The following is a 27,719-nucleotide window of genomic DNA, read 5'->3' as shown; positions in this document are numbered from 1 at the left end:
TAATGATCAGTCAATCCATTGTGTTCCATTGGATCAATGGAACTAATACAGTATACTTAAACTTCCTACTTGTATAATAATGAAAACTCATTTTTCAAGGCTTTAAAGAAAAAATACAATGATATATATATATATATTTTTACATAAATAATTTTGTATTAACACATTCACTGCCAGGGCTTTTCTAAAACAGGCTGTAGCTTCTTGCCAGCATTTTTAAGCATTCTGACTAATCTTTCAAGAACCACAGAATATTTATCTCCAGTATGATCGATCCCCTGATGGTTGCTAATCACGTTACCCGTTAGCTTTCTATACGCCGTTGAAAATATCATGTTTCGCCAAAAATACATAGTAAAACACAGGAGCCGAGATACAGAATATTTCCCAAATACTTTAACCAGGAAGTGAATGGAGCAGCATATCTTTGGATCACGTTTTCTCCTGGTTCTGTGTGAAAAACGAAAAAAATAATAATAATATTAATAACAATCTGGGAACCCATCGCCAAATGAAAAGGAAAAACAGCGCCCTCTGCTGTTTTTTACTATCTCACTTGGCTCTGGGAGGAAGTCGACGTAGCACACGTACGCAAGGAAACCGGGGTTTTGGTCTGCCTTCAGCCTCTCACTTCCGGTGGTGCGACTATGTTTTCATTCCCACTAACAATATTTCTACACTGAACACTAACACCACTTCTCCCAGAGAACATGGATCGTTTTGGTTATAAGCCCACTTGTTTCTATGATAAAAGAGCAAGTTAAAATGTGAATATCTTTCCGTGGTTTTGTCTGCTCCGAGGACGCTATTGTTAAATGAGTTTCGGTTTGTTTCTAGTGGGGAAGGATCGGCAGATACGTAAATCCCGCCCACTACATTTGATTGGGTAAAGCGCGGCCTGCTTCCAGATCTGAAGGCACGCCCACTTGTAGGCCAGTGCGTACGCGACATGACGAACCCCCCCCGACAGATTCAAACGCAGAGCAGAATCTGTTCTTGAGAGATTATATTAATAATAATATATATATTTTTTTAATGACAGAGATCTCCGTCAATGGCAGGGAATGTGTTAATGTTATCAATAACATATTAGTGTTTTGCCGTCCTTGATGGGGTTTCCTAGTGCGGGTCCCCCAGCTAAATGACCGGTAACTCTGAGAGTGTACACAAAATGGCCTCTTTTATCTCCACTTGAACTGCCACCATTGAATTGCTATAGCCGGGTGTGAAATGACACCCTTTGAACTGGTCAGATGTCTGTATCTGTATGTAATAGAACAAAAAGATTGAGCAGGAGGGCTTCAATGTGTAATGTATGTACAGTATATGTGTTGTGATGTGTGTATGATTGCATTAACAATGAGTTTAATAGAACACAGAAGAGTCTGACGTAATTTACCCATCCTACCCGAGTCACGTTTTTTCCCCCCATTCTGAATTCCCATAGACGTGTAAGAAAAAAAATCCGACCTGCCGTTCACTTGCTATATAGGCCGTTGAAATTAGCACGTCTAGCCAAAAATGCAGGGGGAAAAAAAGGAACTCAAGATACAGCCATTTTCCCACAGACGCTAACCAGGAAGTAGATGGGAGCATTAAATCGTGTGATCACGTGATCTCCTAGATCTCTCTGTGTCTGAGCCTTAAATGGTGGCTCATAGGTTGCGGAACATCGCCATCTAGTGGTAAACACTGAAGACACGGTTTGGACGTGTTACACGTCCATGGCACTCTGAGCGTTGGAAAAAATTGGACGTTTTACACGACAATGGCACCGAATGAGTTAATTTCCATGGAGAAATGACCTCCGTGACCCAGGGGATGAGCGAGTGACGTCAGGACTTGGGTCACTCTATGGTAGATTATGTTCAACCAGAGTAAAGCCACAACCAATGCAAATCCTTCCCACTAAACATAAAATATTCCATTAAATACACTTAGTTGACCGGGGTACACCAGGGCTCTATACTTGATCCCTTCCTTTCCCCCACTCTAGTCTACACCAAATCTCTTTGGCAGAAAATAGCCAATCTACAAGCTCACAACGTGTTGCGTTGCGACGCGTTTTGAGCTTGTGGATCTGATACCCCTTCCCCCACCCCCCCCCCAGAATAGGGACGGTAGGGTTCAAGCGGTTAACCAATTAAAACCCTCCATTTTTTCCTCGCGTCTTGTACGGACCAATCAAAACGGCCTAGCTTTGCCGCATCATGGACGCACGCGCTGATGTCACTCAGCCGGCCAATCGGTCTTCAGCAAGTCGTCACATGATGTCATAGTCAATCACTGCATCCTTCATCAGCCAATCGGAAAGGTCGCGTCGGCGCGTCTCCCCCAATGAAATCCCGCACCCCATCCCAACACGGCGATGACATCACTCAACGTCGATGATGTCACGCGGTGATGTCATTGGGACCGGGCCAATCAGATCCGTTAAATTCAGCGTCAAGTTTCGCTTCCCCCCGTTTCGACCGACCAATCACCTCGCCACGTCGCACGGTGATGTCATCACACGGCGACGGCCGCCGTCGCCACGCTTGGTTTTCTGTTTTTTTTTTTTAAACCACGATGTTGTAGAGGCGTCCCACGCGGACCAGCCAATCCCTGAGCACCTGGCGCACGCGGGCGTCGGTCACGTGACAGGTCAGCTGACTCAGGCAGGGGAAGAGGACGGGCTGCAGGGACAGGAAGCAGGAGTCTGACATCATCAGCACCTGGTTCAGCACCGTCAGCACCATGGTGGTCCATGCCTGGAAGAAGAAGATATTACATTATATTAAATTATTAGTGTGGTTGCCCTAACAGGGCAACCAGACTATAGTAATCCTCCTACTTTATTATTAGTGTGGTTGCCCTAACAGGGCAACCAGACTATAGTACTCTATACTCTTTATTATTCTATATAAACAATACTTTGCCGTGCTACTCCTCCCACAGTTTTTTTCCCCCAATTTAGTGCCATATGTCAAAATGACCGGCCTCACCGGGAATCGTGTGCTTGTATTTTTCTAAGAGATTGGTTACATAGTTTTATTGATATTGATTTATTAGTGCATTAAATTTCCCCTTCCACTTTAATGGAAAAGTCAAAAAAGTCAAATTCAAGTATTTCTTTCTCAGAAACTGTATGAGTTAGAGTTACCAGATTTGAAGGAGAGGTTCATAATTTAGTGCAAAATTATTTGAAAAATAATTACACCAATCGGCCTGATGGTGGCGCTATAACAGCCCCCTTTACATTTTTGCCTATAACTCTTGAACCGTAGGTCGTAAAATCAAAAAGTATTTTCCCCTGGATTCCTTGGGTCATGACGCAACTCCCTATATAGGCCACTCCCATTTGCGTCTGGATAGATTTTCCGCCATTTTGAATTTTCTTCAAAACACACTTTTTGCTCCTTTTCCTACAAATTCTGTCAAAATTTCACAAAAATCGGTACACGTGATCTCTGGACCCATGCGATAAACATATCCAAACGGCATTTTGATAGTCCTTACCGTTCATCCGTAATTGGCTTCCAAAGTTAGTGGGAGGGGCCCGTTTTACCAAAAATGCCAAAAATCACGAATGAAACGTCCAATCGATCCCAAATTTGAATCACATGTCGAGGGTGGTTTACTCAACAAATCCCCAAAAGCATCTCCACTTTGATCTATAGGGGGCGCCACAAATGCGCAAAACGTAACCGTTCAATGCAAAAACATGATTTTTGGGGGGATCAATCCTCTCAAAATGAAACGCGAGTGATCTCAGGAGTGATGTGACAATACAATTGGCCCGTTACATTTGTGGGAGGGGCCTATTTATTTAGTGGGAAGGGCCTATTTCTTTTTTTTCTCTAAATTTTTATCCCGCGATTTTGTAACCCTATTTTTTACACCCAGTGCCAATTGTCTATGTAATCCTGGGCACTACCTTCCCTCTGCCAACCTAGGGAGGCCAGGGAGCTCATGCCTACTTCAATGCATGAGAGCCAACTGACCTTCTTGTCACCTGACAGGGGAGAGATTCCCTGGTTGGACGTAGCGCGTGGAAGGAACACGTTATTCCAACCAGTTCCCTTCCCCTCCATCAGGCGCCCCGGCTGGCCAGGGGGAGGCAGTATAGTGACCAGGATTACTGCATGTTTTTGTGAGGGTACCTACCCTAGGAGACACGGGGAGAACATACAAACTCCACACAGAAAGGCCCTTTCGCCAACCCCACCTAGGGTATGGGCACTGATGACGCGGAGGAGAGAACACGCCCCCAGCGCCCACAGCGTCCCCTGCGGGAATCGAACCCAGGACCTTCTAGCTGTGAGGCGACAGCACTACCGACTGTGCCACCGTGCCCCCGGAAGGGCCTATTTCTTAAAATCGAAACGGCACGTATCACGAACGCGGGATCCTATCGGCACCGAATTCGAATCGCACGTCTGGCGGCCTCCGAGGGGATTCCTCCCGGCGTATCACTCGAGTCCCGGCGGCGGCGACCCCCGGCCACCGTCGGCGCAACCACACTTTGAAATTTCCCAGAATTGCGACGCGTCTAGTTCTTCACATTGTAAATAAACAATAGTTTAGATCGTCTCTCCTCCCACAGTTTATTTTTCCCAATTTAGTGCTATATGTGAAAATGACCGGTCTCACCGGGAATCGTGTGCTTGTATAAGGCTAAGAGATTGGTTGCATAGTTTTATTGATATTGATTTATTAGTGCATTAAATTTCCCCATCCACTTTAATGGAAAAGTGCAAAAACTCAAATTCAAGTATTTTTTTCTCAGAAACCGTAAGAGCTAGAGTTACCAGATTTGGAGGAAAGGTTCATAATTTAGTCCGAAATTATTGATAAAATAATTACACCAATCGGCCACATGGTGGCGCTATAACAGCCCCCTTTACGTTTTGGCCTCTAACTCTTGAACCGTAGGTCGAAAAATCAAAATTTCTTTCCCCCTGGATTCCCTGGGTCACGACGCCCATTTGCGTCAGGATAGATTTTCCGCCATTTTAAATTTTCTTCAAAACACACTTTTAGCTCCTCCTCCCATATATTTTGTCCAAATTTCACAAAAATCGGTACACATGATCTCTGGACCCATGCGATAATCTGGACCGAAACAGAATTTTGATAGTCCATACCGTTCGTCCGTAAATGGCTTCCAAAGTTAGCGGAAGGGGCCCGTTTTACAAAAAAGCCCACAAATCACGAACAAAACGTCCAGTCAATCCCAAATTTGAATCACATGTCGAGGGTGGTTTACTCAACGAAACTCCAAAAGCATTTCCACTTTGATCCATAGGGGGCGCCACAAATGCTCAAAATGTAACCGTTTGATGCAAAAACCTTATTTTGGGGGGATCAATCCTCTCAAAATGAAACGCAAGTGATCTCAGGAGTTACGTGACAATGTAATTGGCACAGCCTCCGACGGTATTCCTCCCAGCGTATTCCTCGAGTCCCGGCGGCAGCGACCCGCGACTAGCGTCGGTGCAACCACACTCTGCAATTTCCCTGAATTGCGACGCGTCTAGTATTAAACTAGTCCATACCCGGTCAACGCATCCGTGGGGGGATATGCGCACATGATCTGGCAACCCGGGATGCAACATTCTTTTCTCACAAAAACGCTAATAAACAGCTGCGATTTGGTGATATCGGAAAAACGGGCTTCGCAGTTCCGTGGGCATGGTAATGGTCAATGGCTGTGTGCAAATTCAGATAAATTGCTCCAGCCACTGAGGGGAACCGGGCAGAAAAGTGTTGGCCTCACCACCACGACGCCATGCACCCACTACAGAGGTTTGTCAAATTATAGGAGGATCATATTACATTATATTACATTATATTATATTACATTATATCATACTGTCAGCACCATAGTGGTCCACGCCTGGAAGAAGATATTATATTATATTACATTATATTATATTATATTATATTAAATTATATTACATTATATTAAATTATACTACATTATATTAAATTATACTACATTATATTAAATTATATTACATTATAACCTGTAAGGGTCCATTTGGTTCCATTTGTACACTCTCAGAGTTATTGGGGTCCTTGAAATGAAAAGGTTTGAGAACCACTGTGCCACACTAAATGGAACAGAGCCTTCATTAGAATCATTGGTAACAACCTGTGAAGGAAGTAAGGAAGAGGCCCAATTTCTTTCCAATAGGGCTGCTGTGCATAGAGCCTATTAGTGAGAGAGAAAACGGCAGTAGCCCAGGCCTGTAAGACGTGCGTGTGCGTGTGTGTGTGTGTGTGTGTGTGTGTGTGTGTGTGTGTGTGTTTGTTTTCTGTAAAGCGATGTAACGTCAAGCTCATTGGGTCATTATATGGCACCACAATGCATCGGTTCATTTAGGAATAGAGAGTGTGTAGAAAATGTCTGCTCTCAGTGGGCTAGCAACTACATTGGTTTATTACACAGCTTGGTTGAAAGCTTGATTCTTGATCGGTCAGTCACTGAATTCAGAGGTCTGTTATTTGTTTCAATAACTGACCACTGCACACGACACACCTGAATGCAATTAATTAAGCAAATTCGCGGTGTCTCTTCTTTTGTCACGTTCAACAAGGCAGTCATGTAAACAAACACAATCATTGTTCAGCTAAACAGATGTTTTTGAAAATGTTTGAGGTGAGAAATAGGCAATGCTGTTAACATAATATTGAATCAGGATTTAATCTACCAGTTACATGTTGTGTTAATGTATTACTTGCTTTTTGTAACTATGTGGGTTAATGAATGGTAAGCAGGTCATTGTAGAGAAATAAAGCCCTTCAGGTGATACAGACACCCCATATGTGTTGGGGTCTGAACTCTGGAGTCCAGAGGAGGAAGTCGCACTAGCCCACATTCTACTATATCGCTAGTCCTGTCACAATTATTACATAATAATAATAATCGTTCCATGTTGAAAAATGTTCACACCTTTTCGAATATTTAAAAAAAGCAGAAACAGCTGATCTACAAGCCTACAACGCGTCACGCGTTGTAAGCTTGTAGATCAGCCTTTTCTGCTATTTATACATGTATACAATTATTTAATATGTCAATAATTTCTTTGTATATTTCAGTTATTTGTCATATCTGCCCCCTGTGCAATGTTTTATTACGAAGCCTAAAAGGCTTCATAATGTTCCAATGTTCAACGTCGGCCAAACACACAATAACATTGTTAATCATCGCAACTATTTGAGGGACAATTAATCGTCAACTTAAATTTGTAATCGTGACAGTCCTATATATCGCGTATTAACTCTTTCAGTGCCACAATACGTCAAATACGTCATGAGGCCTGACGCCCCGTGTGCCACAATACGTCAAATACGTCATGAAAAAAAACGTATTTGAACATGTTTTTTTTTTAACATGTTTTTGGAAAAACATGTTCAGAACCCAAGATATGATGATTTGAAGATTTGCTGCTCCATTCACTTCTTGTTTAACTTTTTACTGAAAAAGGCTGTATCTCGGCTCCTAAGCACTTTTTTTTTTACAATAAATTTTGGTTGTGGCACTCAGAACCAAAATTCCATAAATAAGCATGGCACTGAAAGAGTTAAGAATGACAGTACAAGCACGCGCACGAGCGTGCACACACACACACACACACACAGACAGACAGACAGACAGACAGACAGACAGACAGACAGACAGACAGACAGACAGACAGACAGACAGACAGACAGACCTGTATCTGAGCCTCGGTGTCTCTCAGGGAGATGTTGTGACTGACGGTGGACCCGGACCGTTGTCTCTTGTCCTGTCTGAGGACCTCGGGCCCTGCGCTCACAGAGTGTCTCAGCGGGGGTCCGCTCACCCCCGCCTGCTGCTCCAACAACACCTAGAGGACAGGAGGATAGAATATAGCAGTGGTTTTCAACCTTTTTCACGCCAAGGACCCCTAAACTGATATACATTTGGCCGCGGACCCCCATCTGAAAATGTTTTGTGCCAGGGACCCCCAGAAGCAAAGATTTGAATTAAAAATATGCTTTAGAAATATATATATACTCAACCCACATTTTCACGATTTTTCAAAAATAGCAGATCTGCAAGCTCATAGCGCGGCACTTGGTGCCGCGCTATGAGCTTGCAGATCTGCTATTTTTGAACTAGAGGGAATAGACAAAGCTAAGTGGTTCAAATGATTCTGACGCTATGTTAACTCATTTTGCTGGGGACCCCCTGGTACCCCCCCAAGGACCACTGGTGGTCCCCGGACCACTGGTTGAGAACCACTGGAATAGAGGACCTCAGGTCATCTTAGCCTGGGATCAATCATCCGTGTCATCAGGCGGCCGGAACCCGCAAGCCTCGCCCCAAAATAACTCAGGCCAGCGATCAAGGGCATTGTAAATTTAGGGCCTACCTTATAAAATGCAGCGTAGTTTAGCTTATTTTTAAAATACAAAATAAATATAAATGTGAGTGTTACTTTCCGGAGACTATTTAGCGTCTGTCTACCTTTGTTACTAGTAGTTGCAATCGATTCAGCATTTAAATAGGGATTGGGGAAACAAACAGAGGGAACCAAAACAAAGCGGCTCCGCAAAAAACGGAACCCGCAACACCCGGAACCAGAAGCTTTTTTTCTTTTCTTTTTTCAGTAGGCTAGACCGGATCACACAAGCAATTTAACTCTCTGAGTGCCAAGAACGAGTTATCGCAAGTATTTTCTGAATGCCCTGAGTGCCAGGGACGAGTTATCACGAGTAAAAAAAAAAAAGTTTTATCTCAAAGGAACTAGGAGATAACGCTATCCAAAATGCTGCTCCATTCACTTCAATGTTAAAAAATAAACAGAGAAAAAAATCTATTTTTTTTACCAAACATGCCATCTTCAAACATCAAACAACAGATGTCAACGAGGTCACAATGACCTTGTTGACATTTGTTAAACCACAACTGAAAACCCTCTGTGATTAGCAACCATCAGGGGATCAATCATACACTGGAGATAACTATTCTGTGACTACTTGAAAAGGTAAGATAATCCTGGCACTGGGCAAACACAGCCAGAAATAAGTCTGGCAGTGAAAGAGTTAAAAAAGAATACCAGGCTTTCCTCCGAGGTGGAAAGACTGGTGATGCGAGGTTACAGGTCATCTAGACTCTAGATGACCTGAGGTCTTCTATTCTATTAGAGCAGTGGTTCTCAAACCTTTTCATGTCAAGGACCCCCAAATTTACACTTATTAGCCCGCGGACCCCCATTTGAAAAGATAAGCCAGGGACCCCCATAAGAGAAGATTTTTTACGGCTCTAGCAGTGATTCTCAACCATTTTAATTTCAAGGACCCCCAGTTTGACCTGCATTTAGGCTACGGACCCCCATTTAATGGCATCTCTATCTCTGGGACCCCAATTCATATTGTAAATTTAACGTGAATTTAACTCTGAGAGTGTACAAATGGTTTCATTTGTACACTCTCAGAGTTACAGACCCATAAGGGTCCATTTGGTTCCTATCCATCATTTAGCTGGGGACCCCCTGGAACCCCCTCAAGTACCCCTGGGGGTCCCCGGACCCCACTTTGAGAACCAATGTATTAGAGGACAGGTGAATAGAATATATCAACGTGGACCGTAGATGTGATTGAATGTAAAACTATTCATTGACCCTAAATGCCCGCGGAAAAAAAGTCAATAACGATAATTCCACACAAAACAAGAGTTGCAGTGAAAGTCACAACTATAAAAAAATTATAATGTCTCCGGTAGGTATAGCCTCAATCTCCAGGCTTTTGTTTTTTATTTTTGCTAAAAAAATAAGAGCCTGGACCAGCCTATTGACGCGACTGGAATAGGAAGTGTTTCATTTCCCCCAACCAACCAGAGTGCAGTGGGCTTCGCTCCAAATGTTGTGACGTCAGTAGGGGTGTGCCGATATATCGTCCCACGATATATCGTCCCGCGATATATCGTCCCGCGATATATCGCGATACGTTTTCGTGACGATATGTATCGTTTTGGAAAAAATTATATCTTATATATTCTTTTTACAATAATAATAATAATCAGGCATGCAAACAGCCCCGAGGTGAAAAGGGTGACAACATGTTGGGTTTTTTTCGGGTCAGGTGTCACACTATTGCCCTATTTGGATTCAAAACGGCTATTGTAGCTGAAAAGCTACAAGTTCGCATGTCTGAATAATGCAAAAACAGAATTATTTGTTTGCATTTGCTTTTTTTCTCCCCCATATATTTTTCATAATAAAAAAAAGTGCGTATCGTATCGTATCGAAATCGTATCGAAGTTGTGAGCCAAATATCGTATCGTATCGTTTCGTGAAATCGGCACACCCCTAGACGTCAAGGCTCTCAATGCCACACATTGTGGAGGAGGAGGGGCACGGGGCGGGGCAGGGGCTGACGGACAGATCGGTGAACCAATAGGATCCGGCGGAATCTTTTTCTCCGCAGATTTTGAACCCGCCCCCTCTATGCCAGATATGAGACACGCTTTGGGCAGCCTACCGGTAGGAGACTCAAAGGAGACTCTTTGAATCCGAGTACAGTACTGTGGTATATGTACTTCATCGCTATACCTGGGGTCTCTGCAGCGGTCTGTGCTGGGGGTCCGAGGAGGAGGAGGAGGAGGAGGCGGAGGAGGCCTGGTGGCAGCCCTGCTCCTTCATGAACAGGTTGATGTGTTTCTGCTGCTGAGGCTGTTTCCTGCGTCTGTAGTCGCTCATCAGCCGGCTCAGCGTGCGGTCGGTGGCCATGCTGTACAGCTTGTTCCCCGCGCTCTCCCACCAGTCCCTCCTCCTGCCCGACGGGCCTGGACCTGGACCTGGACCTCCACGATGATCACTGCCTGGTGCACTGGAGACAGGGAGAGAGAGAGAGACATAGAGAGAGACATAGAGAAAGAGAGAGAGAGAGAGAGAGAGAGAGAGAGAGAGAGAGACATGAAAACATGTTAGAGTAAGATTAACACATTGACCGCCAGAGGTTAATCTCATAATGTACTCACCAGTGCCAACGTGTTATTGTTGTTTTTTTGTTTTTTTCACGTCGCCATAGATCTTGATAAAATCCTTAAGATTGAGCCGTACACGGTCTGTTTACATCCGCGACATCTCACTGTATCTCCCAGTGAAAACCGCATGTCAAACGGAGCTCCATGATTGTAGTTAGAGCGGATTACGTTAAACAGTGATATGCGAGGAGAAAAAACTACAGGAAGAGAATTGAGTTTCAGTGTGCGCTTTAGAATGGGAGCGGACGTGATCGTCAAAACCGGATCCCAAATAATTCTGTTTCCGGTCATCAAACCGGAACCGGAAATGGATCAAAAAATTCCGAAAGTGCACCTGGAAAATGTCAGCGCGAAAAGACTGTGGACCGTAGGGCTACGGTCTCGGTGCTTAACAGTTGGATTTAACGGACCGTAGGACTACGTTCTTGGCGGTTAATGTGTTAAAATACAATAAAACCAGTCCATACCTGGTGATTTGCGCAGCCAAACAATATGAATGAAGAATTTCGGAAATAAATATAAAAACAAACAAAGAAGTAAGGCTAGCAGATCTACAAGTTCACAACGGTGTCGCATCGTGACAAGCTTGTAGATCGGCGGTCGGGGAGACATCGAAACTTCTCTTTTTGGGTCTCGAGCTAAAAACATTTTGGGAACCAGAGCATTTACCCCACATCACTGTGTGTGCGTGTGCGTGTGCGTGTGCGTGTGTGTGTGTGTGTGTGATTTACCAACCTGATCCCGGAGCCGGGAGTGGGGGCGTCGCCCCCTGGCGATGTGCCGACCTCCGACCCCTGACCTCTGGAGCCATCCTCTGACGGTGTGACCCTGGCCGACCCCTGACCTCTGAAGCCCTCCTCTGACGGCGTGACCCTGGCTGAGGACGGACTGGACGTGTCTGACTGGAACAGAGGCAGGAAGAACAGGTGGTCTCCTCTGGGGGGGGGGAGGAGGAGGGGTCAACACTTATTATACATAACCACTTTAACTCTTTGACTGCCAATGACAAGGTTTCTCGTCAGCGGCATATGCAGAGAATGACGAGATTTTGTGTTTTCAGTGGTTTTATGCTAGATGGCGCTGTTCGCCAACCTATTCACCATTTGACTCTGAAATGAAGAAGCAAATCACATAATCGCAAAAAAAAAAGAACAGCCACATTCACTTCTATGTTAACTCTCTCAGTGCCACACAACGAGATATCCCGAGTTTTTTCTGAATGCCCTCAGTGCCAAAACGAGAAATCCCGAGTTTATTATTATCATTATTATTATTATTTTTTAATATTCAGAACCCAAGATATCCTTATCTGAAGATTTGCAGCTCCATTCACTCTTTGTTTAACTTATAACTGAAAAAGGCTGTATCTCGCTTCCTAAGCACTTTTTGCTGGCACAGTATGAACATATTTTTTTATTTCATTGGCACTGAGATAGTTAATGGATTTGGAAAAATTGCCTTTTCTCTGCTTTCTGTTGCTTTTTGGCGAAAACAACCTCCTTCAATGCGTGAGAGCCAACCGACCTTCACCTGACAGGGCAGAGTTACCCCCGGTAGGACGTAGCGCGTGGAAGGAACACGTTATTCCAACCAGTTCCTTTCCCCTCCATCAGGCGCCCCGGCTGTCATGGGGGAGGCGGTATAGCGACCAGGATTACTACATGTTTTTGTGAGGGTATTAACTACCCTAGGGGACACGGGGAGAACATGCAAACTCCACACAGAGTAGACCCTTTCGCCAACCCCACCTAGGGTATGGGCGCTGATGACGCGGAGGAGAAGACACGCCCCCAGCGCCCACAGCGTCCCCGGCGGGAATCGAACCGAGGACCTTCTAGCTGTGAGGCGACGGCGCTACCGACTGCGCCACCGTGCCTCTTCGGATACGTCTTTTAAAGTGATCGGGGGGGATCAGGCCCGGGTTAGGCAAGCCGTGTTCACGTTCACTCTCCCATTGGAATATATGAGCATGCCCATATATGGGCATATGAGGGGGGTGGGTCGGCAGTTGTGGAAAGTCCTTGATTGATGGGGTTGCCATGGCAATCAATTGGCTCATTTGAGACACAGCCAGAGCCTTTTCTGGCGGTTCTGGACAACCGCCTATCCGACCAACTCAACCTCGGGTCGTCGGCGACACATGTGTCGAATTTGAAGTCGGTAGGTCAAACGGTTCTCGAGATACGTGGATTACAGACATACAGAGATTTATTGTAAGATTAATAGCCTCCGACCTGCTTCCGGTCTCCTAAATAGGTGTCAGCCCACTTCACGCAGATACGGGAGGTAAAAACCGGAGATGGTGAGTCTTGCTATTTTGGTCTTGGTCTAAACCAGTGGTTTTCAACCTTTTTTTATGCCAAGGACCCCTAGATTGATAAACATTTAGCCGTGGACCCCCATCTGAAAATGCTTTGTGCCAGGGACCCCCAGAAGCAAAGATTTTGAGTTAAAAATGTTCTCTTAAAATAAATATATTCAAAAATATGCACACATTTTCGAGATTTTTCAAAAATAGCAGATCTACGAGCTTGTATATCTGCTATTTTTTAATAGCCAAAGCTAAGTGGTTAAAAATTATTGTGACGCTATGTTAACTGATTTTTCTGGGGACCCCCTGGTACTCCCTCAAGGACCACTGGTGGTCCCCGGACCACCGGTTGAAAACCACTGGTCTAAACTATTCTCACCTGGGAGGGGGTGTGTCCTCCAGACAGCTCTCCAGGTCCAGGTGCATCTGGATGTAGCTGCTGCACAGGTCCATCAGCACCTTATGGAGACGTCTGAGCAGCCAGGACCAGTCTGCCCCGCCCACAGGAACCAGCGAGGACGGGGTCCACCATGACTGCCTGCTCTCTACCGCCCCCCCTCTACGGGGAGGACTCACCTGACAGAGAGACAGAGAGAGAGAGAGAGAGAGAGAGAGAGAGAGAGAGAGAGAGAGAGAGAGATCAGAAAATATAAGATTTGTGTCGTTAAATGTTTTCTTGGCTTAAAGGATTTGCGGCCGGGACTGACAAAGCCTTGGGTAGGCCCACCCAGCCTGGCAAAGACCTGCCCTGTTCTAGTACTGTAACCATAATGTTGGGGGCAGAGGCAGGTTTCTAAAAAACTTATGATTTATCATGCATTTGTCTGGTGGATGGACTTCAGCCTATAGGAGCAGAAAACCAGAAAACTCTCCATACAGAGCGAAACTAGAAAAGTGTGCTCCTCTGAGCCCCGTTCTCCGCCCGGCCAGGTTGCCTAACCCGGGCCTGCAATTTTGCTAAGCCACCTACAAGCTCACATGCGACTCATTGTGAGCTTGTAGATCTGCTATTTTCAAATGGCCGAAATATATATTGGGCTGAAGTGGTTAATGTATCTTTTGTAATAATAATCAAAATCTACAAAGTAACTAGTAACTAAAGTTGTCAAATACTTGTAGTGGAGTAAAAGTATAATATTTGCCTCTGAGATGTAGTGGAGTAGAAGTAAAAGTAACAAAAATTGGAAATACTCCAGTAAAGTAAAAAATACCTCAAAAGTGTACTTAAGTACAGTACTTGAGTAAATGTACTTAGTTACTTTACGCCCTGATTCAGCCCCTTTTTGACTATGCTAGCTCCTCTTGGTACTCCAACACCTCAGTGTCACTGAAGACTAAGCTTCAAACCTCCCAAAACAAACTGATCCGACTACTTCTCGGACTGGGGCCCATGACCCACCTCTCTCCCACTCACTTTGACAGCCTAGGCTGGCTCAGGGTGGAAGACAGGGTTAAACAACTAAAAATGGGTCTGGTCTTCAAAATTGTAAATGCAGATTTGCCCGATATGCCCCCTATACCCGCATATCTGTATAAATACCTTGAAAAAGTTAGTGACACCCACAGCCACGAAACTAGAGGGAGCGTAAACAACAATCTGGTACCACCCACCCATAAAACAAACATGGGCAAATTCTCCTTCTATAGCACAGCCACCAAGGAATGGAATAGTCTAACCCCATCCCTCAAAAAATGCAGTTCGCTGGGCTCATTCAAAACAGCCCTAAAAACCCATCTTTCTGGAGGCCGAAAGAGGAGCTAGTACCAGTTTCCCTGTAGACAGACGACCCCCCCCCCTCCTCTTTTTTGTACATATTTTGTATTTCCTCATGCTTTTTCTGTATTTAATTTTTATTTTTCCTTGCTTCCCCCCCCTTTTTTTGTACATATATATATTTATTTTTTTTCATGCTTTTTTTTTTTGTACATAGTGGTATTTTTTCTGTATTATCTGTATTTTCATGTTGATTTTTGAACTGTTTGGTTGCTACTATATATGTCTATGAAATTAATTCAAGGACCCCAACGGAAACAAGTCCGCAAGGACTTTTTTGGCCGGGCCTTTTAGACAAAAGCATTATAAATGTAACTGCGTTGTTTTACATTCTTTTGCCTAATAAAAATTTCAATCAATCAAAAACCACTGCTTACCTGTGCCGTCTCCTCAAAGATATCTTCATCCTCAGAGGAGGCAGACGCCGGGTGGGAGGAGTCAGAACTACCACCCTCTTCCTCGTAAAGAATCTTCGTCACCTGATTGGTCAAAAAAAAAATACACAAGACTTGTGAAGCAAATACACGATAATAATCATAATTCTATCCAAAATGATTCATTAGAACGTTTCCTTATGTCAGCATTTCATGTGATTAATTGGATAACAGATCTATTCTGAGCCTTAGCTATGTTAAAGGGATAGTTCACCCAAACAAAATAAAAAATAGATATCGATTAGTCACCCCATGGAGACTTGAATTCATGGATATTCTTTTGTTTTTGTCTCATTCCTAAGACAATAATTTGATGACCAGCGGATCGGTAGGCAGTGGTTCCGCTAGGAGACACAAAGGAGACTCTTTAGTGTCTCCTACCGGAACCGCTGCCGGTCATCAAATTATTGGCTTATAGGAATGAGACAAAAACAAACAAAAAATCCATGAATTCAAGTCTCCATGGGGTGACTAATCCATTAAAAAAAAAAAGTCATTTTGGGGGTGAACTATCCCTTTAAGTTGAGTAGCCCTGGCCTGTACACACCTCTAATGTATTGATTCAGTTCAATGTTCATTTAGTTTTAGTCATTAGTCTTTTGAATAAAATGCAATCATCTGAAATGTTTCAGTTTTAGTCAACCTTTTTCGCATCAAGGACCCCCAAATTGACACATATTAGCCCAGGGACCCCCATTTGAAAAGATATGCCAGGGACTCAACCACCATTTAGATTTCTTGGGGGTCCCAATCTACACTGTATCATCATCATCAGTGTTCATGTAACTCTGAGAGTGTACAAATGGAACCAAATGGACCCTAACGGGTCCATTTGGTTCCATTTGTACAGACATGTAAGGGTCAATTTGGTTGCTAACTATTAATTTGGCTGGGGACCCCCTGGAACCCCCTCAAGGACCACTGGTTGAAAACCCCTGGTCTAGTTGACTAAATATCGTACGATTTTAGTCAACACAATCTACTGCTGATTTAGTGGACCAACTTTATTTTGGCGAGCCTTGATGCCGTCGTGATGCCCGATTTATTCTCTACACAGCTTGTAGATCTGCTATTTTTTGGAGCGTGGCTCCCGCGCACAACCAAGCATAACACGTCTTCTTGTCTTAGTTCTGCTGCCAATGTTCATTTTGTGAAAAATAGCAGATCTACAAGATCACAACGCCTCGCAAAATATTTATCTGTGGAATCGAGTCAAACTAAATGTAATGTAATGTAATGTAATGCCCCAACTCCTACAAACCAAACATTAGGGTTGGGTTGGGGTTGGGTTAGGGTTGGGTTAGGGTTGGGTGTTGGGTTAGGGTTGGGTTAGGGTTGGGTTAGGGTTGGGTCAATCTGGGAACCCATCGTCAAAGAAAGAGGAAAAACATTAGGGTTGGGTTGGGGTTGGGTTAGGGTTGGGGTGGGGTTGGGGTTAGGGTTAGGGTTAGGGTTGGGTTAGGGTTGGGTTAGGGTTGGGTCAATCTGGGAACCCATCGTCAAAGAAAGAGGAAAAACAGCGCACTCTGCTGTTTTCACCTTTGCATTTGACTCTGGGGGGGGGGGGCTCTCCGATAGAATGGGGGAACAGGAAATCGGCCCGTTTGGTCGGCCCTCAGCCCTCCTCTTCCGGTGGAGGCGCCTATGTTTTCATTCCCACTAACACCATTTCCCCCACGGAACATGGATCGTTTTGGTTATAAGCCCACTTGTTTCTATGATAGAAGAACAAGTTAAAATGTTACTAACTTTCCGTGGTTTTGTCGGCTCTGAGGACGCTGTTGTTAAATGAGTTTGGGTTTGTTTCCAGTGGGAAGCAAACGCACAGATGTAAATCCCGCCCACTACATTTGATTGGGTAAAGCGCGGCCCGTTTCCTGATCTGAAGGCCCGCCCACTTGTAGGCCAATGTTGACACGTTCTGAACGGGGCTCCCGACAGATTCAGTAGCGCAGACTCTGTTCTTGAGAGATTAGGGTTGGGTTGGGTTAGGTTAGGTTAGGGTTGGGTTAGGTTAGGTTAGGGTTGGGTTGGGTTAGGGTTGGGTTAGGGTTGGGTTAGGGTAGGGTAGGGTTGGGTTAGGTTAGGGTTGGGTTGGGTTAGGGTTGGGTTAGGGTAGGGTTAGGTTAGGGTTGGGTTGGGTTAGGTTAGGGTTGGGTTAGGGTAGGGTTAGGGTTGGGTTAGGGTTGGGTTAGGGTTGGGTTGGGTTAGGGTTGGGTTGGGTTGGGTTAGGGTTGGGTTAGGGTAGGGTTAGGTTAGGGTTGGGTTGGGTTAGGTTAGGGTTGGGTTGGGTTAGGGTTGGGTTGGGTTAGGGTTGGGTTAGGGTAGGGTTAGGGTTGGGTTAAGGTTGGGTTAAGGTAGTACCTGCTGTGGGGTGATGCCATCAGCCTGGCTGAGCGTAGCAAACAGCAGGGTTAGGGTTAGGGTAGGGGTTGGATTAGGGTTGGGTTTAGCCCTGGTCCAGAGCGTTAGTGCGCTCTGGACCGTTAGAGCGTTATTATTTTTATTTACTCCACAGTGCCCTCTACAGATCTGGATGATTTGAACTTACCATTAACCAAATCTGTAGAGGGCACTGTGGAGTAAATAAAAATAATTTCCATCTCGGGGACATATTTTATTTTCTGCCCCAAAAAAAATATTTTACAGAGAAGGTGGGGTGCTGAGAGGCTTCCCACCTCCGTGAATAGACTTTCAACAACACAAAACAGCCTTTGTTTAGTATGTAGCGAAATGGTTTTGTTTATTTTCACTACTGTTGGAGCCCTCGCTAGCCTGGTAAACCCTCCCTCCGGAAATCTCAATTCTATTTGATTCCTGGAGTGAGTCTGGCATGAACCGCCTCTCTGCAATATTGGCTGTGTATGCCAAACGGCCGCGCCTATCAGCGTCGTCGCTCATTGTTCTGTGATTGACAGCTTACGTTGGCCAATCAGGTGGCGAGTTCGAGTGAGCCCAAAACACGAACGGCAGCCATCTTTTTCTTGTGCGGCCAATTCTCCGCTATTTTTTTACTTCAAAAAGCTCTCTAACTTCTATTTTGAGGCACGGAATTTACTTATAAGATATCGTTTGGATAGAATGTAGTTGTTTAACTTCATATATGTGGTCAATTAATCATGACAAAGCCTATTTAAAAAAAAAAAATTAGAGAACCGGTAGGGGCGGGCAGTGACACCATTGTACCCGAAAAAGGCAACCCATTTTGGGTATGGTTGTCTCAAAAGTCCCGTCGCGTCACATTAAGACTGGTGAACTGCTGATTGGCTGAAGGGGAAAAATTATCATTGGCTGAAGGGGTTGTCAGTCAACGGTATTACTCCCGCCCAACTCCAGCACAGCCAATATTGCAGACAGGCGGATCAGGCCAGACTCACTCCTGAAATGAAATGGAATTGAGATTTCCGGAGGGAGGGTTTACCAGGCTAAGCCCTCGCAGGGCAGTGGAACTCCATGTACATGCGCAGAGCCCAGGGTCTGGCAGAGTGTTAGAGAGAACTCACTGACGCTCTGGACCAGGGCTAGGTTGGCTTAGGGTTGGGTTAAGGTTGGGTTAAGGTAGTACCTGCTGTGGGGTGATGCCGTCAGCCTGGCTCAGCGTGGCAGACAGCAGGGTTTGGAAGTACAGGTTAAAGCTCATGGCAGACTGTCTGTAGAGGTTGGCCGCGCCGCACACGCCAGACACCTTCATCAGCAGATACTTCAGTCCTGGACGAGTGTCAAAGTCACGCGCTGTCCTGTGTTACAGGGACAAAACCAGCTCAATAAACCAGCTCTACGATTTATAATTTAGACATTTAGCAGACGCTCTTAACCCTTTAAGGCCCGGGAAGGGAACGCATCTGTGTGTCATTTTAAGATGTCTTTGGCTATTCAAAAAATAGCAGATATACAAGCTCGAGCTTGTAGATCTTCTATTTTTAGAAAAATTGTGAAAATGTGTGCAAATCTTTTATATACATTTTTAACTAAAATCTTTGCTTCTGGGGGTTCCCTGGAACAAAATATTTTTTTAGATGGGAGGGTATCCGCGGACAAATACATATTATTTTGGGGGTCCTTGACATGAAAAAAGTTTGAAAACCATTGATAATATAGCAACATATGTAAAAAAATAAAAAAATAAAAAAACTTTAGGAAAAAAGAACTTTTAGGACTTAGAAGATATTTGTAAAATCCCCAAAACAAAGATTAGAGTTAAAAACTTTCGCTTTAAAAAAGTATATATATATATTCAAACAAAAGTTTTGCACACATTTTCATGATTTAAAAAAAATAAATAGCAGATCTACAAGCTCATAGCGCGGCACTCGGTGCCGCGCTATGAGCTTGTAGATCTGCTATTTTTATATAGCCAAAGAAATCTTAAAATGACACAGATGCGTTCCCGGTAGAGATGCGCGGATCGCGGTTTTAGCCGCGGTTGCCGCAGTTAACCGCAGTTTGGGTGGATTTGGGTCAATCAAATATAATTATTAATTCATATTGGATAAACCGCGGGTGAAATAATGCGGGAATTAAATTAATGATATCAATCTATAGGCCTATAATAGCTTTTAAAAAGCACTACATTTCACCGTGTGTGCGTTTGTAGTATTTTAATATTACGTCATTTTACACCAGGCACAAAATAGCCGCTCACGACATGTTGCTTTGAAGGCAGCCAGTGTTGCCAGGTTGCGAGAGAAATAAGTAGCCAGGTCTATGAAAACAAGCCCAAAACAAGTGCCAAACAAGCCCAAAAGTCGCAACACAGAGCATTGTTTTTGCTCTGTGTTTTGTTTTCACTTTTTCTTTCTTTTTCTGTAAAGCACTTTGAGCTGCATTTATGTCATGAAAGGTGCTATATAAATAAAGTTTATTATATTAAAAGTCGCTTATAAAAAGCTTATAAAAAGCCGACATGGCAACAAAGTGGTTGAAAGCGAAAGTAACTTAATGAAGACGTTCGCTTGTTGTTACCATGGTTGTGGATTGTATACAGTCACTGCATCGCGACAGTGGTGAGTAACACTGTTTATAAGAAAACTAACATCAGGAAAATAACAATTATTTGGTGCGGTTGGTGCGGATCTATAAATAGGATGATATAAGTACCGCGGGTGGATGGCGGATGGATAATGAACTTGTTAACGCGGATTTGGGTGACAAAAAAACCCATCCGCGCATCTCTAGTTCCCGGTCTTAAAGGGTTAATCCAGAGCGATTTACAGTAAGCAAGCTAAACACAAGGTAATAATACATCAAATGCATACAGATAGCAATCTATTCTAGGATCATAGGTAAACCAATAATAACCTATCATCAGTCTAAACAGCATAATATCCAAAAATACATTGTCTGTACATTGAAACTATACAAACTACAGGATAACAGGTCAACAAATTCCAGTCACTTCCTGACTTGGCTACGAAATCCAGCTCAAACAGGATGATAGCCAGACTGAGAAGAGAAGTGAGAAAAACAAACAAACCGCTCAACGAGCGCCTCCGTCTGGATTCCAGGCTAACAAAGTGTAGCTTTAACCCATTAACACTTGCATGACTAAGCTATCAATATGACCGATTTTGAGAATTTAAAGTGGATTATCTTCTCTCATGAAGCTCTGAGAAAGTTCCCCTTTCATGACTTTTCCTAAATATTTGTTTCAAATCATCTCCGTTTTTTTTTCTTCTGAAACGTATTATAAATATGAAATATATACCATATATACCATCCCAACCGTTATATTTCGGCTAAATTGACCGCTCTCCCCCTCTCTCCCCCAGGCAAGAGCAGTTGACACCTCTAGACCCCCCGCAGAGCGGCCCGTAGACGAGCAGACTCCCTACGCAGCAGCGAGTCAATGTTGCCATGTCTGCTTATTATAAGCGACTTTGGGCTTGTTTTTCGCGTCTTTCTATTATTATTAATATTATAATTAATTATATATATAATTACATTATAATGGTAATACTTTTCTACTCCACTACAGCTCAGAGGCTTTTACTTCACTACAATTATTTGAAAACTTTAGTTACTTTGCAGATATAAATATATTTTCATACTTGTTTAGATTAGAGCTTCATGCATTTTTATTAGGTATATATTTATATAGAAAGGTCTAACCAGGGACTGGTGTTGCAAATTAGCCTCGGCTATTACCCCATTCATGCCTGTTTTCTCAGGGCACAACGACGCATGCAGTAACATTTTCATAGACCTGACTTATTTCTCTCGCAAAATTTGGCGACCCATTTTCCACTTTCCCTTTCACTGCAAAGCGGTGGAAAAAGATAGGATCTACAAGCATACAGCTTGTCACGCAGCAACTGTTTTATGCGTGAAGATCAGATATTTTGCGCAGGATTGAGCACATTTGTGGAACATAGCATTGTGTTCACTTGTTGCACTGAGGGAGGAGGAGGATCGAGACGCGTTTGTCAGCGACATGGACAGCTGATAGAATGAGAGCTTTACGCTCAGACAATAATGTGAATATTATTATTATGAATAATAATAATAATATAGGTTTGTCACTGGGTTGTTTACAAGATACTATAGTTCGCTTGCTGCTACTAAATTTAAAGCAGCATTACATCACGGTCATATTATGACAGTCATGACGAAACTTCAACCTGTTTTTTGCACTTTCTCCATTTACAGCCCGTACATCTACATAAACGTTCGGATTTCAAATATAAAGTTTTTATTCCGTGGCCACGGATGTTACAATTTACTTCGGGTGGGTATAAGTACCCGTAACTTCTGTATTGTTCAATGAAAAGCATTTTAATCCGATTGGCGGTCATTTTCTCATAGAGTTATAGTGTATCAGAGTGCAATTACACCTCCCAACCGATAGGGTCACGTAGTTGAAAGCATGGAGAAAATACGGAGAAAATGGCCACCGATCGGATTAAAATGTTTTTTATTGGACAATACGGAGAATATGGGTACTTATGGGTTACCCGAATAGAATTGTAACATCCCTGGCCATGAGGTAAGCACTTTATATTTGAAATCTGAACGTTTGTGTAGATGTATGGGGTGTAAATGGAGAAAGTGCAAACCTTTTGTTAACTTATAACTCGATCTCTTTGTGGTGAACGCTTGTGTCTCTTCAAGTTGTTGCGTTTTTCCCACATTGCTTGCCTTCGGATAAAATCAAGCATTGTGTTTTGTTCTCCACATCGATGTAGCGAAAATGTGTCCATATCACCTCTTCTCTTTCTCCCGTGCCCCGTGCAAAGCATTTTACCGTTTTATTTTGTAAAGTTTCGCTCTGAAATCTGAATCCTCCTGCCATTCATTTGACGGTGTGTGGTGTGACTCTGTGTGTGTGTGTGTGTGCGTGCGCGGCTGCAACTTTAAAAGGGGGTGTGTGTGTGAGTGAGGAAAAGCATGCCCTGCGCTGTGCATCAAAGGAGACAGGGAGTGACAAAATCATATAATAAATATATGATATAATATTTCGTCTCGTCTTTGTTCGTGAACTAAAATGACCATACAGTTTAGTCCAGTCTTTATTTAGTGAATTACATTTTCGTCTCGTCTTTATTAGTCAACGAAATTGCATAATGATTTAGTCCCAGTTATTATTTATTCATGGGTGGTGGTCTCGTCTCGTCTTCGTCCTTTGAAAAATGTGCGTTGACGAACATATTTCGTTTCGTTTTCGTTAACGAAATCAACACTGCATGGAAGTAAAAATGAGATCCCCACATACACAAATCACAAATCATGATGACATATAGGAGACAGATAGAAATACACACTAGCCTACTGCCTACACTTTCATAGACCTGCCTGCTTATTTCTCTCTCAAAATTTGGCATTTTCAACTCTCAGCTATTTAGAAGACAATGGAACCCCCCACTGTTTGGGGGAGAAAGTGTGAACTAGTCTGGAGAACAGAGGGAGACAGTGGCCAATAGGATAGCCTGATTTGGGGATCAAAATGATCATTTTTCAGGCTTGGTGGAGGAGTATGAAACCTCAGTCATGCGAGTGTTAATGGGTTAAGTAAAAAATCAATCGATCATCGATCCATCAACCAATCAACCAACCAACCGACCAATCAGACTGCTGCATGCCCACCTGTAGGAGTCTAGCAGCAGGTCCAGGATGATGGCCAGGTTGGTCATGGAGATGTAGCGCAGGAAGCCCGCCGCCGGCCTGCCGCCGCCGTGCTCCGCCGCCACGGGGGTCACGGGGGTCACCCTGTCGTGACCCTCCGGCTGCTTGACGAACTCCTCCAGCAGAATGTCGTACAGGTTCTGGAGCAACACCTGGTGGGACAGCAGGCTCACCACGATGGTCCTGAACGGGATCCTAGGAGGGTGGGAAACATAAGAGATCACGTGTGAACTCAAAGGACGGGATCCTAGGAGGGTGGGAAACATAAGAGATCACGTGTGAACTCAAAGGACGGGATCCTAGGAGGGTGGGAAACATAAGAGATCACGTGTGAACTCAAAGGACGGGATCCTAGGAGGGCGGGAAACATACGCGACCTGATGCTGAAATGGTTGTTTCTGAAGCTTTATCTTCAAATGCGGGTGCATTGTTCTTGATTTGTGGATAGAAATTTTTGTGTATTCATTTAATTTTCCGATTCTGCCTCAGAAATGTTGATATGATATTTTTGCCATATTGCCCACCCCTATGAATAGTCATATCACCATGCCCATATAAGGGCAAATGGGCACATATACCGATGACATCAGGGATCTCCATATATGGGAATAAAAGGGACAAGGATGACAAATACAGAGATCTCCATATATGGCCATAAAAGGGACGAGGACTGATAGACACACACAGATCTCCATATTTGGGCATATCAGTAACATTGGCGGTGACACGTAGGTGTCGACTTCTAGACGTAGCACATTGACTGCCAAGGACATAATATTACGTCATCTCAAATCCAACACTTCTGACTGAGCGCTCGGGTGGTGCAGTGGTAAGCAGTGTTGCCAGATTCTGTGAGAGAAACAAGCAACCAGGTCTAGGAAAACCAGCCCAAAAGAAGCGACTATGGGCCACATGAGCACTTTAACATGTACATCAGCTATTTGAAAATAGCCGATCTACAAGCTCACAACGCGTCGCGATGCGACGCGTTGTGAGCTTGTAGATCTGCTATTTTCAAATACAATCTTGCGGGAAAATTATAATAAGCAGATCTGGCAACCCTGGTGGTAAGGTCCCTGCTCAGTGGTAAGGTCCCTGCTCAGTGGTTAAGGTCCCTGCTCAGTGGTTAAGGTCCCTGCTCAGTGGGTAAGGTCCCTGCTCAGTGGTTAAGGTCCCTGCTCAGTGGTTAAGGTCCCTGCTCAGTGGTTAAGGTCCCTGCTCAGTGGTAAGGTCCCTGCTCAGTGGTTAAGGTCCCTGCTCAGTGGTTAAGGTCCATGCTCAGTGGTTAAGGTCCCTGCTCAGTGGTTAAGGTCCCTGCTCAGTGGTTAAGGTCCATGCTCAGTGGTTAAGGTCCCTGCTCAGTGGTAAGGTCCATGCTCAGTGGTAAGGTCCCTGTTCAGTGGTTAAGGTCCCTGCTCAGTGGTTAAGGTCCATGCTCAGTGGTAAGGTCCCTGTTCAGTGGTTAAGGTCCCTGCTCAGTGGTTAAGGTCCATGCTCAGTGGTAAGGTCCCTGCTCAGTGGTTAAGGTCCCTGCTCAGTGGTTAAGGTCCCTGCTCAGTGGTTAAGGTCCCTGCTCAGTGGTTAAGGTCCCTGCTCAGTGGTAAGGTCCCTGCTCAGTGGTAAGGTCCCTGCTCAGTGGTTAAGGTCCCTGCTCAGTGGTTAAGGTCCCTGCTCAGTGGTAAGGTCCCTGCTCACCACCACGGATGTTGTGGGTTTGAATCCACGTGGTGCATACGGCTTTGTCGGGCGTATATGCGAACACAATTGGCTTGTGTTCCTACGGGCTAGGGGCGGCACCTGTCAGCGGGGAGTGTTGGGCGGGAGAAGTAGGACGAAGGCCCTACGTCAGTAGGATACAACAGCAGTGACACCACAGAAATATGTGTGTGGGGAGGAATTAATTGGAATAATGACTACATTTGGGAGAAAAAGGGGGTAGAAAATAATTGGCTACTCTAAATTTAGGGGGGGAAAAATATATGTTTTGACTGAAAAGCAGCATCACAATTCAGTGGATCCAGCGACATTTCAGAGAGAAATGTGTGCAGATAAAAACACCTGCGCAAATCAGTGCTGTTACACATGCATGACATCAGTTTGTGTTGTGAGTGACATCAGACCAGAGCTTTGTCAGCCTATATAAGCTGTTGCAGACATCTAGAGAGAACGAGAGATATATTGAGAGGTTAAGCTGCAGGGATTGAGGGAGAACCAGACTGCCAGAGACAGAGTCAGTGACAGACAAAGAGAGATAGAGATGCTGAGCTGGTCGGTGCTGCCTCTGAAAAGACGACCACAGACACATCACTTCTTTGGTTGTGCTGCCGGGCCAGTGGAGGACAAGGTGTATTCCTTTGGAGGGTTTTTCTATAACGGGAAAACCTACAACAACATGGATCAGATTGATGTGCATGTCTTCAACACAGTGACTTTGTGCTGGATTACGTTGCCCCCAGTGACAACTGGAAGAGAAGAATGTTCCCTTGATGTTCCCTCCATGCACTACAGACACACAGCTGTACTGATAGAAGATATCATCTATATCTGGGGAGGGATGGTGAATTGTAATACAAAGGTTGATGACAACAACTGGTTTTCCATCACAGGGGACGCGGTTAACTTCCTTTATGCATTTGATGTCGACGCCCACAGATGGTTCAAGCCCAAGGTTTCTGGAACTGTTCCAGAGGCGAGGTTCAGCCACTCAGCCTGTGTTTTTGGGAAGGTCATGTTTATCCATGGAGGACGGAACCAGCTGACTAAACTCACTAATGACATCTACAAGTTGGACACCACCACAATGATCTGGTCTTTAATTAACACCAGAGGCACTACACCACCTGTTTCATCACTTCACTCTGCTACCATCATCGGGACAAAGATGTTTGTATTTGGGGGATTTGGGCACCAGGATAACAACGTCAGAGTGTTTGACACAGAGACCAACTATTGGCTGAACACACCTTCTGCACAGCTTCTTCCAAAACAACGTCGCAATCATGCAGCCTTTGCCTACAATGGAGAACTGTACATATATGGTGGAGACAACTTTGAGCTGAGGCGATGCTTCAATGATCTGTGGAAATTAAATCCCAAAACCTTCTCCTGGAAGAAGGTTGAGCCCAAAGGGAAAGGCCCAGATTGGTCGGGTACAATGTGCTGTTCCATGGTGGGAGATCGTATCATCCTCTTTGGAACAGAGCTCATCTTACAGATCTTACACTTAAGTCCTAGTCTGGAGACGTTATGCAAGCTAGCAGTTCTTCAGAACGGTCTGGAGCAGTCAGGACTCCCACACAACATCAGGTGGGAACTGGCAGCCATGACAACAGCAACAGGACAAATAAGTAAAAAGAATAAAACTGAAACTGAAAAAATAAAAAGTCTGTTCCAGTGGATGTTGAATATCTGGAAGAATACGGTGTCTGGCTAGTAGAGAACGACGCCAGAACCACAGAATGAACTGGAACCAGGACATGGCTATGATGCCACCTTCTGGAAACTGGGTAGAACTACAGTTCTACACCAAATCTATTGGACATCAGGAACTGGCAGCCTCGTCAACAGCAACAGAAGAACAAAACAAACAAAGAAAAAAAAGAAAAAAAAAGAATAAATAAATAGCTACTGATCTGAAGCTTTTCTGGATCAGCCAGGGCCCACCCATCTGACCACTTAACACCATCTGACCGCTTAACACCATCTGACCACTTAACACCATCTGACCGCTTAACACCATCTGACCGCTTAACACCATCTGACCGCTTAACACCATCTGACCACTTAACACCATCTGACCACTTAACACCATCTGACCACTTAACACCATCTGACCACTTAACACCATCTGACCACTTAACCACGCGTCTGATCACTTGTTTTTTAGTGATTACCCTAGAGGGCGCTCTTCGCCAACCTATGAACGATGCTTTAATTTAGAGAGAAGGATCCACCCGGAAATGACGTTGTGATATGATATTTTTTGCCATATTGCCCACCCCTATGAATAGTCATATCAGCATGCCCATATAAGGGCAAATGGGCACATATACCGATGACATCAGGGATCTCCATATATGGGAATAA

General features: G+C 44.3%; 1 protein-coding gene across 1 annotated transcript in view; it reads right to left on the bottom strand.

Moving 5' to 3' along the window:
• Positions 1 to 1,091: 1,091 nt before the first annotated feature.
• arfgef3 (ARFGEF family member 3) overlaps positions 1,092 to 27,719 on the bottom strand; it is a 136,989-nt gene continuing 110,361 nt past the window's right edge. The window contains exons 39-46 of the mRNA XM_080448949.1: positions 23,595 to 23,828; positions 19,081 to 19,252; positions 15,459 to 15,560; positions 13,687 to 13,883; positions 11,732 to 11,932; positions 10,563 to 10,839; positions 7,701 to 7,853; positions 1,092 to 2,750 (exon numbers count right to left, since the gene is read on the bottom strand). Of these exons, the coding sequence (XP_080305075.1) occupies positions 2,559 to 2,750; positions 7,701 to 7,853; positions 10,563 to 10,839; positions 11,732 to 11,932; positions 13,687 to 13,883; positions 15,459 to 15,560; positions 19,081 to 19,252; positions 23,595 to 23,828 (1,528 nt within the window). The 3' untranslated portion in view covers positions 1,092 to 2,558. The remainder of the gene's footprint in view (positions 2,751 to 7,700; positions 7,854 to 10,562; positions 10,840 to 11,731; positions 11,933 to 13,686; positions 13,884 to 15,458; positions 15,561 to 19,080; positions 19,253 to 23,594; positions 23,829 to 27,719) is intronic.

This window comes from Gymnoscopelus braueri (genome assembly GCF_963280865.1).
Source record: "Gymnoscopelus braueri genome assembly, chromosome: 14".
NCBI classification, from domain to species: Eukaryota; Metazoa; Chordata; class Actinopteri; order Myctophiformes; family Myctophidae; genus Gymnoscopelus; species Gymnoscopelus braueri.
Note: the sequence above shows the minus strand (reverse complement) of the source record. Positions and strands in the feature narration are given on the sequence as shown.